Genomic DNA, 14,770 nt, shown 5'->3' with positions numbered 1-14,770 from the left:
AAATTCTTCTGAGCTAAACTGCGGCCCGTTACCGCTTTTCAATGTCTCTATTTGACCATAGCGAGCCATATGCATTGTTAATTTTCTAATAACAGTTTTACTTTTTGTTTCTGGCAATGCATCGACTTCAAAGTAAATACTGTAGACGTCGGCAGTTATAAGGTAATCACGTCCGTCAAGCGTAAATAAGTCAGCGGCAATATCTTGCCAGGGTCTTTGGGGCACAATGTGGGGATTCAATGATTCCTTCACATTTGATGCTCTGTGTGTTAGACATAGGGCATGCTAACACGTGGTCTGTGACCTGTTTGACCATGCCTGGCCAGAACATAATATCCTTAGCCCTGTTCAGCGTTTAAGTCACTCCCATATGACCTACATGAACAGTGTTAATCATTTCAGTTCGTAATGAACTTTGAATGACCAATGTTTGACCGCGGAAAATTATGTCATTTACAGTCGAGAGTTCATCCCGATGATTCCAAAATTCTAATATGGAATTCGGGCACTCATGCCTAGATTCAGGCCAGCCGTCAATAATTGTTTGTTTCAGTGACTGAAACTAGGGTTGGATATCGTTACACACGAAACGGTCAGATACCGATATTGACGAAACGATACGGGTATTTTAACGATACTGATACTTTCAGTTTACCTCAATAAGCCATATCAAGATAAATTTCGTTCTTATAGGACTCTCATACATTAAACCTTTCTGCAATTCTAATCTGTTCAAGTATACCTTTAATTGTTATTACTTAATTAGTTATTATACTTAATAGTAATGTAGTATAGTTTTATTGTTTTGCTGTGTTAAATATTAGTATACATGCCCTTAATCACGTAAGTCTATATACATTTTTTAAAATTTTATTCAAGAAACATATCAACATTTTAACAGCTACTAAAAGCAAATAGGTACACCGTACATGTACAAGAAAGAATTCAACATTAACGGATAAACAGTAAGTAAAAACTGATAATTAACAAATGATAATTATGACTAGTTAATGATTTTTGACTAGAAATAACTGTTTAACACATCTTGTAAACACCTTTGACAAACAAGTGATTTCACTGGATTTGAAACAGTATAAAGTTTAGCTGATAATTGAACAGCTACCTTTTATATAGAATATTGGGAATGAAATGTTTAAAAAGAACCTTAACTACAGGAACTATAACTACAGGAACTATAATCTCTTCATCATTATAAATGTTCAACTAGTCAGCATTCTTGTGCAAAAAGATCAACATATCAGCTTTATCAGGATCAATTCGAACACGTTCCTGACTAATAGTATTCCCTGCAAGTGAAAACACTCTTTCTGAAGGTACACTACTTCCAGATATACAGAAATATCTGCAAGCTAAGTCTGCAATAATAGGAAACTTGTCTAAGTGGGCTTTGTAGAAATCCAATGGATTTTCATTTACTTTGATTTTAGGCATACTTCTATATTGTTGTATCTGAGAATGTGCAAGCATTTGTGGTGTTGGTATATCATCAACTCTGGTAACTGTTACATCATCCTCATCATCTGTAAATAACTCTTCAATTGCTGTTTTTTTACATTTCAGGACCGGTTTGACATCTTGACAAAGTTCAACTTGTGACTCTGACTGAGACTGTACAGGCTTATCACAAGGAGATTCTGATGTAACTGATGTACCACTTGCACTATCTAAATCACACTCCTGCTTGATTGTAACAGTAGGCTTTGTAGCTGTCTGTATCATATCTGCAACTTTTAACTCCAAGCGCGCCCATACTTCATTGCCCTGAAGTTTACTTTTAAACCTGTAAATGATAATTTATTTGTAAATGTCAACTTGTCAAGTTTAGTTCATATAGGACAGCATCGTTCAAAGTACAAAGTCCTGTTATATTCATCAGTGAATCTCAATTGTTTATAAAAAATATGTAAGTGGCTAAGTGCCTTTAAGACTTCAAAGAGGTAAGATCATTATAATATTAGAAATCTACTTCGATTGTTTACTTATTTATTATTTAATAACTTTTTTCTTAATATGTCAGCATGAATTTATTACAATTTAATAAACAGCATACTTTCATAAAAAAAATATATATATAAACCTTGGGTCAAGTGCAGCAGCCTCCTCAAGAAAATCAGCAACAGTTGGTTCCTGATAGCGTTTCTGCATGTCACGCCATACTGTTCTTTTGATCAGTTGTTTGAATTCGCTGTCACTCTCTTGGATATTAAATCCCTCTTTCAGTTTATTCCATGTTGGAAACACTTGCCCGACTGTTGGAAGCTTATCTGTTGAGATTGCTTTAGTGCTAGTGTAAAGAATTTTCATTGTCTGTATGAATTCCTCTCCTTTTTGTAGATCTGCATCTGTTATTTTTTCAACTTTCTCTTTTTCTGCTCGTGTTTTCAGTCTCGGATCTCTACATGCAGAACTTAAGCCAGGGTATATCTCTGCAAACCGCTCTACCATAAGGTACATGGAGTTCCATCTGGTTTTGACATCTAGAACAACATTATGGTTAGGTAACTCTAAATTTTGTAATTTTTCTTTCAAAACTACACCAGCCAGATGAACTCTTTTGAACCATAAAACTATTGACCTAATTCTTGCAAGCCATCTTGTAAACGTTGTTTCATTGTAGAGCTTACTTGCAGAAATGTTCATGCTATGGGCAAAACATGGGAGGTGTATGATATTGAGTTTTCTGGCACAAACCGCCATGTTAGCTGCATTGTCTACTGTGATACCTACTACTTTGTCTGCTATTCCAAACTTTATAAGAATATCTTTTATTTCACTTTCAATAGCCTCACCTGTTTGTGACTCATAAACTGCCTTAGTTTGCAACACTTTTGAGTAAAGTGACCAGTTCTTCACAAATTGAGCCGTCACTGTTAGGTAATGATCTCCATTGAGTGATGTCCAATGGTCTGCCGTTATTCCTATGTAAGATACTCCAGACAGCTCTTGTGTCAATTTCTGCACTTCCACGTCATACCAGGCTGGTATATATATTGATGATAAAGTTTCCTTGTTAGGAGGAATGAACTGTGGGTTAAGAGAAGCAAGTAATTGACGAAAAGGTTCACTAGCAATAGTACTAAATGGCAACATGTCTTTTACAATATACCTAGTAATTGCCCTTCCTATGGCTGTCTTTTCATTTTCTGAAAGTTTTTGTTTTTTTGGTTTATTCATTTCTAATAATGTAGCTTGAGCAATTCGCTTTTTTCCTTTTTCAGGATTTGGTGTTGGCAAGGGTGACTCACTTTTACGGTTAAGGTAAGGAACTGATGATTCACTGGGCAGCTCATGTGTACTGGTTTCTGTATCAAGTTGGGGCAGTGGTGGTTCCTCAGGCTGATTCACAGACGTGGATGTGGAGGCAGGGGTTTGCTGCTTGGAATGATGCATACTTTTGCCGGTTGCTGCCCCACTAGCTTCATCTGGAAAAAAAACAACAAAAGCAATTATATTTGACATGAAAATAAATAAAATTAGAATGTATCATTTTTATTTATACACCTTAAAAGAATGCTGACAGCTGACATATTATCACTTTGAAATAATATGATTTATATTCTGTTATAGAATTATAATTCAATAAACAGATTGAATAAAATAGTTAGTTTATTTTATATTTTGCCAGTTCTTAAACGAAAGCAAATTTTTTTCCTAACCAAAAACAAGCTTATATAATTTGGATGACGTAGTTTGAATATTATCCCATTATAGAATATGTATACATTTAGTTTCACTTTCAGTTTCAAACAGTTGAATCAGTTTACAAAAGATAAATCAACAAACAATAATGTGTCTGTACAAATTATGGTTCTGTAAAATATTTTTTGGTAAATCAGTTTCAAAACAAAAGTTAAAAAACAACATATGTATGCCTACCCTTTTGGTTCGCTGCATTTTGTGTTGGTTCAAAGTCAAAAAGTGTGCACCGATTTAAGTTGATATTGTGCTTTAGCCTGAGATGTTTGTTTAGGTTACTTGTGTTTCCACCCTTTCCTTTCACAGTTAGATGACAAATATTGCATGTACCCCCGTCGTCTTGCTTCGAAAAGTAAGCCCACACTTTAGAATTTTTTTGCTCTATTTCCTACTCCCACCATTTTGGTTGCGAAAATATATGACTTGTTTACAATGGTTACACAATAGTTTCGAATCAATTTATTAATGTGTAAATTATTAATCCATTTGTATCAGAAGTCAGTATTAAAGTATTCATAAATGTTGAATGTCAACATTTTTGTCAACCCTTTATTGGTAGGTATTTAACTTTTTTTTTAGAAATAGAATTCGCACTTTTCTGTGTCTAGCTCTGTATACCAAACGGTGCTACTATAACATGCTACCCTGGTATTTAGTTCACATGTTTATTTTCATTGTTTTTTGGCCTCTTTTAAACGAATTTGCTTATTTCTTCTTATTTCTTTCATTTGAATCATTTCTTTTTATTGATTTATTGAAAAAAAGTATCAAAAACAGCACCGGTATTTCACGAAACGGTATATACCGGTAATTTACGAAATTACTATTCGGTACTGGACCGATACCGGATACCGGTGTCCAACCCTAATTACCTCCTTTGAACTTAGATTTTTTAGGGGAAAAATGTTGTCTTTTTTAAATAACTTCTTTATTTCCTAAGGTATCTACTTCAAACTTCATATATGTTTCTTATTATCACTCGACATTTTTGAGAAGGTTAAATACTCTAGCAAGACTATTTCCAGAATTATGTCCCCCTTGAACTTAGATTTTTTTCGAGAAACTGGTATTTTCACTCCAACTTCTTCATTCCTTATAGGATTTACTTTAAAATCCCACATCGTAATAATATGACAAGGTTGTATAAACATAATTTCCTTACTAAGCATGGAAACTTAACACATTACTGTGATATAGACAAACTTAGAACTCAAAAGATTTAAGTTTATTCATGTCATTCATTCACTGGTAAAATTGAATGGCAAATGGCCCATCAGAATGTTGCTGGGGTTCTAACCGGTAGGGGACTTATGGATTGCTTGCAATACTATGATAATTGCTTGTTGTTTACATGATTTAACCTATTTGATATTTACATTATGTTCTACCAAATTCATATTTTTGATATAAAAAAGAATGTTTTATTTTGTCTTGCTTTCAATTCCAAATAATTTTGAAATTATTTTTTTGTATTTCTTCAATCTTGTTAATGTAAGGGTTTATGAGAACAGTAAGTTGTTAACACAGCGCATGTACAATTGAAGAAGAGGATGTCGTAATGAATTTGTGACCTTTCATGACAAAGTTCTTTGCCTGGAGCACAGTGTTTTCAATATAAGATTTAATTGCTTCAAATCTGGTTTGCTATTGCTAAAAACTGTAAAACAAAAAAAGTATTTACATAAATTGGGTTGGTTAAAATATTTCATCAGGCGACTTATCCGACTCTCAGAGTTTTAGTTGTTCTTAATCAGTGCATGCAGGAAGAATTGAACACAGGTACAAAAATGTCATTAACCACGCTGCCTTCTGTATAAACAAGAGATTACTATTGAACTGTTCACATATTTCTAAATTGATTGACTTAAATCCTTGTAGACGAGATGAACTGTATACAGAGAACACAGATATATGCAGATATTCATGAAATGTGTTTGGAAATGGTGGAAACATCCTTGTAGAACCCACTTTCACAAGTTTCATATTACAACGCCTAGCCAAAGCCTTTCATACATATATAGTTACAAATGGCAATTGACATTTAAAACGCTCAACACCAGAACGATTTTACCGCGTTTTCGACTTCAACTTTATATATATGCTCGATAGCAATGGAATAATTTGTGAATAACAATGCCATTAAAACTCTTATACGATCGTCAACATTTTCATGAACCTATCTACAATGGGCCCCATGTTTTTTAAATCAAAACATTGATATATTATCCTGGATTCCGTTTATATTTTTAAAATAGTAGAAATAAGATGTAAATCTGTGTTTAATGAACTGTCATTAAGTAATACATATAATGTTCTACGTTTGCGGAAATGGTCTCTAAATTGCTTATATTTGAATTAAATGAAGTTTTTTTTTTACTTCTACCTAGCTGCAAATCAGTGCCCCCATTACAAAACGCTACCTTAAGTCAGTCAGCTTTGGGAAATCGTACTGTTTGGTTCGATATATTTTTTTAAGTAAATAGATAGATTATGAAATGATATTACATAAAAAGCCATGTTGAGTGTTATATTAACGCTACAGGTTTTAATGCATCATTATTTGTACAACAATTAAATTGCGCTTTTATGCTCTCCGAAAAATTTCGGAGGAGCATATAGTCGTTGGGTTGTCCGTCCATATGTACGTACGTCCCGAATTCGTGTCCGGTCCATAACTTTGTTATTTGAAGTCGGATTTTATAACTATTTCACAGAAATGATCACCATATTGAGACGATGTGTCGCGCATAACATTTGACTCGCTACCTTTAAGGTCAAGGTCACAGCATGACCTTGCAGCAAAATCGTGTCCAGCCCATAACTTAGTTATTTGAAGTTGAATTGAAAAATATTTCACAGAAATGATCACCATATTGAGAAGATGTGTCGCGTGCAACATTTGGGTTGCTACCTTAAAGGTCAAGGTCACGGCATGACCTTGCAGCAAATTAGTGTCCGGCCCATAACTTTGTTATTTGAAGTCGGATTTTAAAACTATTTCACAGAAATGATCACCATATTGAGCTGACATCTCGCGCCAACATTTGGGTTATTTCCTTGAAGGTCAAGGTCACAGCATGACCTTGCAGCAAAATCGCGTCCAGCCCATAACTTTGTTATTTGAAGTCAGATTTAAAAATATTTCACAGAAATTATCAACATATTGAGATAATGTGTCGGCGCAACATTGGGTCGCTTACTTGAAGGTCACGGTCACAGCATGATCTTGCAGCAGAATCGTGTCCGGCCCATTACTTCGTTATTTGAAGTTGGATTTTAAAAATATTTCACAAAAATGATTTCCATATTGAGACGACGTGTCAAGCGCGTTATTTGGGTTGCTTTCTTGAACGTCAAGGTCACGGCATCACCTTGCAGCAAAATCGTGTCTGGCCCATAACTTCGTTATTTGAAATCAGATTTTAAAATATTTCACAGAAATGATCATCATATTGAGATGACGTGTTGCGAGCAACATTTGACTCGCTTCCTTGAAGGTCACGGTCATAGCATGACCATGCAGCAAAATCGTGCCCGGTCCATAACTTCGTTATTTGAAGTCAGATTTTAAAACTATTTCACAGAAATGATCACCATATTGAGATGACGTGTCACTTGCAACATTTGGGTTGCTACCTTGAAGGTCAAGGTCACAGCATACTCGTGCAGCAAAAATGGTGTCCAGCACATAACTTCATTATTTGAAGTCAAATTTTACAACTATTTCACAGATATGAGCACCATAATGAGACAATGTGTCGCGCGCAATATTTGGGTCGCTACCTTGAAGGTCAAGGTCACGGCATAATCTTGCAGCGAAATCGTGTCCAGCCCATAACTTTGTTACTTTAAGTCGGATTTAACAACTATTTCACAGAGATGATCACCATATTAAATTGACGTGCCGCATGCAGCATTTTGGTTGCTACCTTGAAGGTCAAGGTCACAGCATTACCTTGCAGCAAAATCATGTTCCGCCCATAATTTCGTTATTTTAAGTTGGATTTTACAACTATTTCACAAAAATGATCACCATATTGAGACAATGTGTGGTACACAACATTTGGGTTATTTTTACACTTTGAATATTCTCTGTGACATAACTCTGACACTACAAGAGGTATACCTTCCTGTGTCCAAAACCTATTTGGGGAGCATCACCCGGTTTGACCGGCTATTGTTTATATAGTATAGTTATGGTATTGTAGATGTATTGGATGTTATAATGTATTGGATGGAATAATGTATTGGATGTTATTATTATTGACTTGTTCCCCCAAGTTCTTTCTTACGGATTACCAAAATAGAAATATTGAATTTATATTTTTGTTCGTTATTCTTAAGGGTTTCGTAATAGCTAATAGGGAAATTTTGATATAAACACGTTTCCCATAGTGATGACTTAGTACTTGTGTACAGTGGTTCTCGTAACTATTGTTAAACACTTAAATAAATACACTAGTCACCTGAAGGAATAGAAAGTGCTTATTACTCAGATATTTTTTATGAAAGACATTGGCAATATATCAAAGGGTGCTCGAGAAGTTTTCAGTAGTATATAATTACCTGTCCTCTTATGGAGGGGTCGGAACTCATATATTTATATATAAACTGGTGTCCTTAAGGATTGGTATGACCTTACATATATATACTGGTCCCCTTAAGGATTGGTCTGAACTTACATATATATACTGGTCCCCTTAAGGATTGGTCTAAACTTATATATATATATTGGTCTCCTTAAGGATTGGTCTGTACTTACAAAACATTAAGGGGACCAATTTTTAAGTATATTTTTACTGGATGTTTAAATGAAAAAAATAAACGTCATACAGACTTTCATTATTCTGTAAATATTCAAATCATATTTTCTTCTTTGAAAAAAGTTAAATTTACAATATATACAAATTGTCCACTTTATGCCTAGATTAAAGGATGGTCCACCTAATGTGGAAAATAGTTTTATATATATATATATATATATATATATATATATATATATATATATATATATATATATATATATATATAATATAAAAGCATCATTTTTACCGAAATTGATTTCATGAGAAAAAAAAAGAAAGTTTTTTTGAGACACATATCAGAAAAAGCGTCACTAATTTATTCCCAGCCTGTAACTGTGAGGACGGAATCTTACAAGTACAGTCCAGACGTGAACGATGTGCCTCGATCCACGTCAAATATCCCTATTGTTGAAACAAAGACGCATAAGGTAACATACGAAAAAGACGGCATACCGTATGAAACAGAAGATAGTATATTAATCAGCGCTCATTCAGTGACCACTAAATCACAGACCATCGATACCACTACAGTAAGGGGTGTGGCTTGTTAAGACTGCAACAGTAACTCCCTCTAAGCCAATCAAAATCGAGTATGAGCAGAAAAAGAAATGTAGTAACGCTCTTTTTTGAGAGAATTGTTTTGATATTAAGTATTAAAGACAGTTTGTTTGCTAACATTTGATAGAAATATTGATAATGTTGGTATTAATAGGAATAGACTTAAATTTTCAATTAAATTACCATTTTGGACATTGCCTTTGAGATGATCAAATTTAAATATTAAAATTCAGAATATTTGTTTGCTTGATATTACTTAAAATTCAAACTACCTAAAAAATTTCTGTAGTTCACTATAAGCAATATTATGTTATTGAGTGACCAGTTTAATATTTATTTTTTTATGTGTAAGGTGGCATTCATTTTGAATGGATTAGCTTAAATGCGTGTGTGTCAAAGATTGTGTATTGTAAGTTATTAAGAATATTCAAAACAGTTGTACACATTTCAATTAGCAAATTTTTTTTGTAATTGTTGATAACTGAAAGCTAAGATGGGCAGTTAAACATTGTTGTTAATTTGATTGCGTTTAGAGGGATATTGTTGTGAAAGTTAGCATGGCGCTGGAAATGTCACTTTTTTGTTGTGCATGTTATTTCAAACGCTAGATTTAGTGTTGTCCCACAGTGGAACAGTATAACCAACATTTCGCATGTGTTCTGTCTTATAATGCACATTTTTGCTTATTTTTCTAGAATGAAAAAGAAAAAAAATACTGATTAAAATAACCCTTTTCCTTTCATTTACCACAAATAAGTAGATGTCTTTTTTTGTGTCAATATATGCACCCAGTGAAAACTAACATACCAAGTAGTTGCATAAAAAAAGCTGTATGATTTTGTTTTTAGCGTTAATTTTACAGTTAGGTAGAATTATATTTTGATTATTTGTTCTGCAATTTTGCTTTTGTTTTGAATAGTATACATTGTTATTTTCTGGGGGGTATTTTTTTCTTTGCTTTTGTTTATGTTATATAGGTATATGTATCAGTTTAAATGAATGGTAGGGTGGGAATATTTACATGCAAGTCCAGGGCTTAATGCAAAAAGGTAGTAACTCATATGACATAATAAAGATAGAGCTACAACCCTTTCGCATGAAGCAGTCGAAGTACAAGTTTTTGTATTTGCTTCATCCAAACAGTTATTTAAGAGGGGAAAAACAATTTCATTGTATCTAAAGCTTAACATTATTTAGCCTCAGTGTTAATTCAGTTCTGTCAAGGATTTGCTTGTTGTATTTTCTTTAAAAATGGTTATCCCTCTGTCTTTTTGCATCAGTAAAAATTTGCTATGAAAATCTGTAACGATATATATTTACCTCTGTCAAATGATTGTAACATTTCATTGCAAATTAATAGCACATGCTTTGTATGTTTTTACTTGTCTATAAAATGCCCTAATCTTGCCTGTAAAAAGTCTTCTTGTTTGAATGCAGTTATTATATTATTTGTGTTATTTTCGACCAAGTCAAGTCTGGTTTCTTTCTTAAAAATTGCTTTGTGAAAGACATTGTTATTGAATGGCAAGTTAGAATTTTAAGATGTAGACTTTTTGTTCAGAAAGTTTGATATGATACTAAAGTTGACTAGCAACTTCTTGTACAATAAATTGAAATTTAGATGAGAATGAATAATTATATATTTACTCTTACAGAAGAAAAGAAATACATGTATTTTAATTCATTCGACAATGATGTCTTTCTAAATTTAAATTTGAGATGCAAAAGGTCAAATCTATGAAAAATTTATATTATATCAAGTTTACAAGATTAGATTTCATTCTCTGAAATTTCCATAGAAAAAAATCTTTGTATATAACAGCAACATTGGTATTTCTAGTCATTAATACTGGCTAATTGTAATGATGAATACAAGAGCTCATTTATTTTTGAAGGCATTCTTACATTATAAAAGTGAACATGTGTGAACATACTGGTTTATATATCAAAGGTAAATAATTGTATAACATTAAACTATTTACAGTATAAAACAGAGAGGGACGGAGTTGTAGAAACACGTGTTGAGAGAAAGATTACAGTCACCAGTGATGGGGATGATGATTTGGACCATGATGCTGTAAGTTATTTACCCGAATCATTTTGTTATAAATTTAAATAACTATGCTAGCACTGTGAATGAAATGCCATAAGCCAAAATATAGTTTAACTTAAACATTTAAGCTCAAGGGGCTTTCGTGGCCGATTCGTTTATAAAGGCCTTTTATTTTAAACCACTTACTCCTCACTGCACTGGGTTCAAGTCCTGACAGGGTCTTTGGATTATTTCATATGAGGAAGCTATCCAGCTAGCTTAAGGAATGTCAGTGGTTCTACTCAGGTGCCCATTTGTAACTGAAATAATGCACGGAAGGGCACCTTAGGCTTTCCTCCAGCAATAAAGCTGGAAAAACGCCATATGTGTTGATGCTATGTTAAAAACTGCCTATATGAAAACATGTTCTTGAGGACTTAAGCTCTTTTATCGTTTTTTTTTGAATTCGGTTTTTCTCTTATTTTAAACAAATCAGAAGTTAGTCTGCTTCATGTGATTAATAAGCAGCACTTGTGTCATATCAGAAATCATAATTATTGTTCTGGATTTAACATGGCAATATGGTCTTAATGAAATCCCTGATTATATTAATTTTTTTGGTATGTTTCTTAAAATATAAAATGTAATCATGTATATTTTGACAGTTGTTGCGGGCAGCCATCGAGCAAGTGACAAACATGAATCCAGATTTGTCAGTAGAGAAGATAGAATGTATGAGACAAATAGAAGAAGTAAATGGCATATGAAAGGTTTAAATATGTAAGTATTGTGTTCAATGTGTGGGAATATTATGTCTCATTTTACATTTTAAGTGTTTAATGGCGACGTCAGTGGCCGAGTGGTAAAGGTCATTGACTGCCAACCACTTGCCCCTCACCACTGTAGGTTTGAATCCAGACAGGAACTTTGGATTCTTTCATGTGAGGTAACAATCAGGCTAGCTTACGGAATTTCAGTGGTTCTACTCGGGTGCCTGTTCATGCCTGATATACTGCATAAGGGCACCTGAGGTCTTCCTTCATCAGTAAAGCTAGAAAGCTGCCAAAGTTGACCTATACTGTGTTGTTGTGACATAAAACCCGAACAAAAAAAACTGTTAAAAATTGGACACTGCTTAAGCTGCTAAGACTGGTATTTAAGTGATATTGCATATTCTATTATCTTGTGAACAGACTCAAACTATAGATTGATTAAGATATTTGCTACGTAATCTGTCAGTCACTTTTACTCAGCAATACTTCTGTCACCTATGAGATGCCAAGGTCATGTTCTCTTAGCTTAAAAGTAGATTATCTTCACTTTTTCTCATGGTCTCCATTGAAATGTAACTTTAAGTTATTCTGTTACTTCTTAAATTAGTCCGTAGCACAATTGTATTGAAATTTACCATTTGTAGTGGATGGAATTAAATTCAGTGTATTTGAGGCGATAAATTATTTTTTTCTCCTGTTCTCATATTTTCAAAATATTTTTACTGAGATAATCCATTGTTGTTGTCATTACTCTTGTATTAATATTGTAAATATTTCTGGACATTATCATTGTTTAATATTTCTCTCTTTTTCAGACTGCAGCAAACCTTTGGTGATTCAGATGCAATAATTCAAGCTTTCATGTGCTTTCGAACAGTGACTAAAATAGCCACCAATGAGTGCCTATACATTTTTTCATATAAATATAGACAGCCAATCATAGTAATGCTTCACAATATTGTCATAAGTGATGTCAGAGGTGACATCAGTTGTGATGTCATGATATCATCCAATGATGTCATGTGTGATGTCATCCAATCGGTACATGATGTCATCCACACCATAGACAACTTGTAAATAGTGAAAAGGCAGTGTAGTGTTTGTGCATAATGAAATAAAATAAAAATCAAGGGTGTTACAGACAACAGAACTTTGAAATGTATATTGAGAGTAATGTTTGAAATGAAAATAACTGTGTAGATTTATTATATGTCTAATGTTCATGAAATGGATGGAATTGTATTTATATAGTGAATTTTGAAAAGGGTTATCATTATACCATGAAATTGAAAAGATTACTGTTAAATTAATGCCATTGTACAGGTTTTAAAAATAGGGAAAATACGATGGATAAATCAAACTGGTGTTGTTGTTTGTCATTTTGTTTTATTTTAAGATCAGATGTTGCTTCAGTCATTTGTTAATTTGTTTCGAGTTTTGATGTCAACTGGATTTCATTAGTCAGCTTTATGAAATGACTGTAATTGGGTTTGTGTGTATTTATCTACATTGCATGATTATTATCAAGATGTGCTGTTTTAATTGAGACAATGCAGAGAGGTCTCAGAAATTCTTCTTTTTGTAAAGATGTCTGAAAACTTTCGTTGAAGCAACATTTAATTATTTTTTTGGCACTACATCAAGTAAATTGTTGATTTTGAAGTTGTTACATTAGTTTGAATTTAACCATTTTATTTGTGTTGGAAAAACAAGGGTTTTTTTCAGGAAAGAAGTGTTTCACAGACTGTCTCAGTCCATTTGAATATAATTTTTACATCAACATATATTTATGTAGAAACATTCACATATGTGTGGTTTTCTAATATCTTATTCACAGTGATAGGTAATAATAAGTAAATGACTGTGAAAATGTAATGATTATTAAAAGGGCCCTTTAGTTTCAATGCTTTGATGTTCAATTCACAGACTAGTTTTTATGTTGATTATTTGTAAAAGAATGCAGGAAAATCACACAGATTATTCTTCAAATTTCCATTCATTGCCATTTTACATAACTATATTAAATTATGTTTTATTTTATACTATATTCCTAGGTTGTGAGAGATTTTCCTTCTATATTTGTTAACAGAAAATGCTTAAATTGCTATTTTATTCCATAGATAAGTTTACATAAGGCTTGATTTGGCATAGTATTGTATGTTTTAGACCTTCTTTCCCTGTTTTAGAAAATGGAATATCCCAGTTCCTTTGTTGGAAGAATCCATACAGTGTGGATTATTCCATTTCCTGTGTAAGAATAATCCATAAACAATAGAATATTCCATTTTTGGTGTGGAGGAATCCATGGAATCTGGAATATTTCATTTATTAGTGTTGGAAGAATCCATAAGTAAGAAGATTGTGGGGGTGTAACATTAGTAAAATGCAGAAAAAAGTGTGACTGAAAATCATATGGTGACCTTGAATGTGACCTTTTGTATGTTTTACTATGTTTATTTTTAGAATTTTAATTTTGTTATATTATTATTTACTTTTTATGCTGCTTTTATTTTTAATCATAAATATTATGTCCATTTTCCTGTTTTTTGCTTTTAACACCGTGTAAAACGAGTTGTATTTTTACAGACTAACTCCTTGAAGCACTAATATTGCGTAGCTAGAATGGACAGACAAATGCTGACTATTATTTCAAAGTTTTGACTCAGTAACTGGTCAAAAGACAATATTATACATTCATATAATGATTATTAAAATGGTTATTATAATTAATTATACAAGACTTTAAAATTGTAACAAGCAAAGTTTATTCAATTGTAAACAATACCTATAAGAACCTGTATGCCTTTTTATCTTACTGGATGTAGTATATTGAAATAAATTAATTAAAATTTTATGAAGAAATAGATTTGTACTTGTTTAAACTA

The 14,770-nt window shown here is 32.8% G+C and overlaps 2 protein-coding genes and 2 long non-coding RNA genes across 4 annotated transcripts; 2 read left to right on the top strand and 2 right to left on the bottom strand.

The window, feature by feature from the left end:
• Window positions 1–643: 643 nt before the first annotated feature.
• Window positions 644–3,369, top strand: LOC132757045 (uncharacterized). Its single transcript, XR_009629398.1, has 4 exons — window positions 644–965; window positions 1,582–1,714; window positions 2,407–2,519; window positions 3,240–3,369. It is a non-coding gene; the product is annotated as an uncharacterized LOC132757045 (long non-coding RNA).
• On the bottom strand, window positions 865–3,480 carry LOC132757043 (E3 SUMO-protein ligase ZBED1-like). The gene is made up of 2 exons (XM_060748225.1): window positions 2,099–3,480; window positions 865–1,801 (listed from the first exon to the last, which is right to left on the bottom strand). Exons 1-2 carry the CDS (start codon window positions 3,478–3,480, stop codon window positions 1,225–1,227), a joined length of 1,959 nt encoding a protein of 652 aa, XP_060604208.1. The 3' UTR covers window positions 865–1,224.
• A 3,261-nt stretch (window positions 3,481–6,741) lies between these two features.
• On the bottom strand, window positions 6,742–8,102 carry LOC132757044 (uncharacterized). The gene is made up of 2 exons (XR_009629397.1): window positions 7,605–8,102; window positions 6,742–7,062 (listed from the first exon to the last, which is right to left on the bottom strand). It is a non-coding gene; the product is annotated as an uncharacterized LOC132757044 (long non-coding RNA).
• Window positions 8,103–8,743: 641 nt separating this feature from the next.
• Window positions 8,744–14,770, top strand: LOC132757042 (protein 4.1-like). The gene is made up of 4 exons (XM_060748224.1): window positions 8,744–9,052; window positions 11,065–11,157; window positions 11,778–11,892; window positions 12,701–14,770. The coding sequence occupies exons 1-3, from the start codon at window positions 8,783–8,785 to the stop codon at window positions 11,877–11,879; spliced, it is 465 nt and encodes a 154-aa protein (XP_060604207.1). The 5' UTR covers window positions 8,744–8,782; the 3' UTR covers window positions 11,880–11,892; window positions 12,701–14,770.

This window comes from Ruditapes philippinarum, unplaced genomic scaffold, assembly GCF_026571515.1.
Source record: "Ruditapes philippinarum isolate M1 unplaced genomic scaffold, ASM2657151v2 ctg8019_1_1_1_1, whole genome shotgun sequence".
NCBI lineage: Eukaryota > Metazoa > Mollusca > Bivalvia > Venerida > Veneridae > Ruditapes > Ruditapes philippinarum.
The sequence above is the reverse complement of the archived record's forward strand: the minus strand, read 5'-3'. Positions and strand labels throughout refer to the sequence as shown.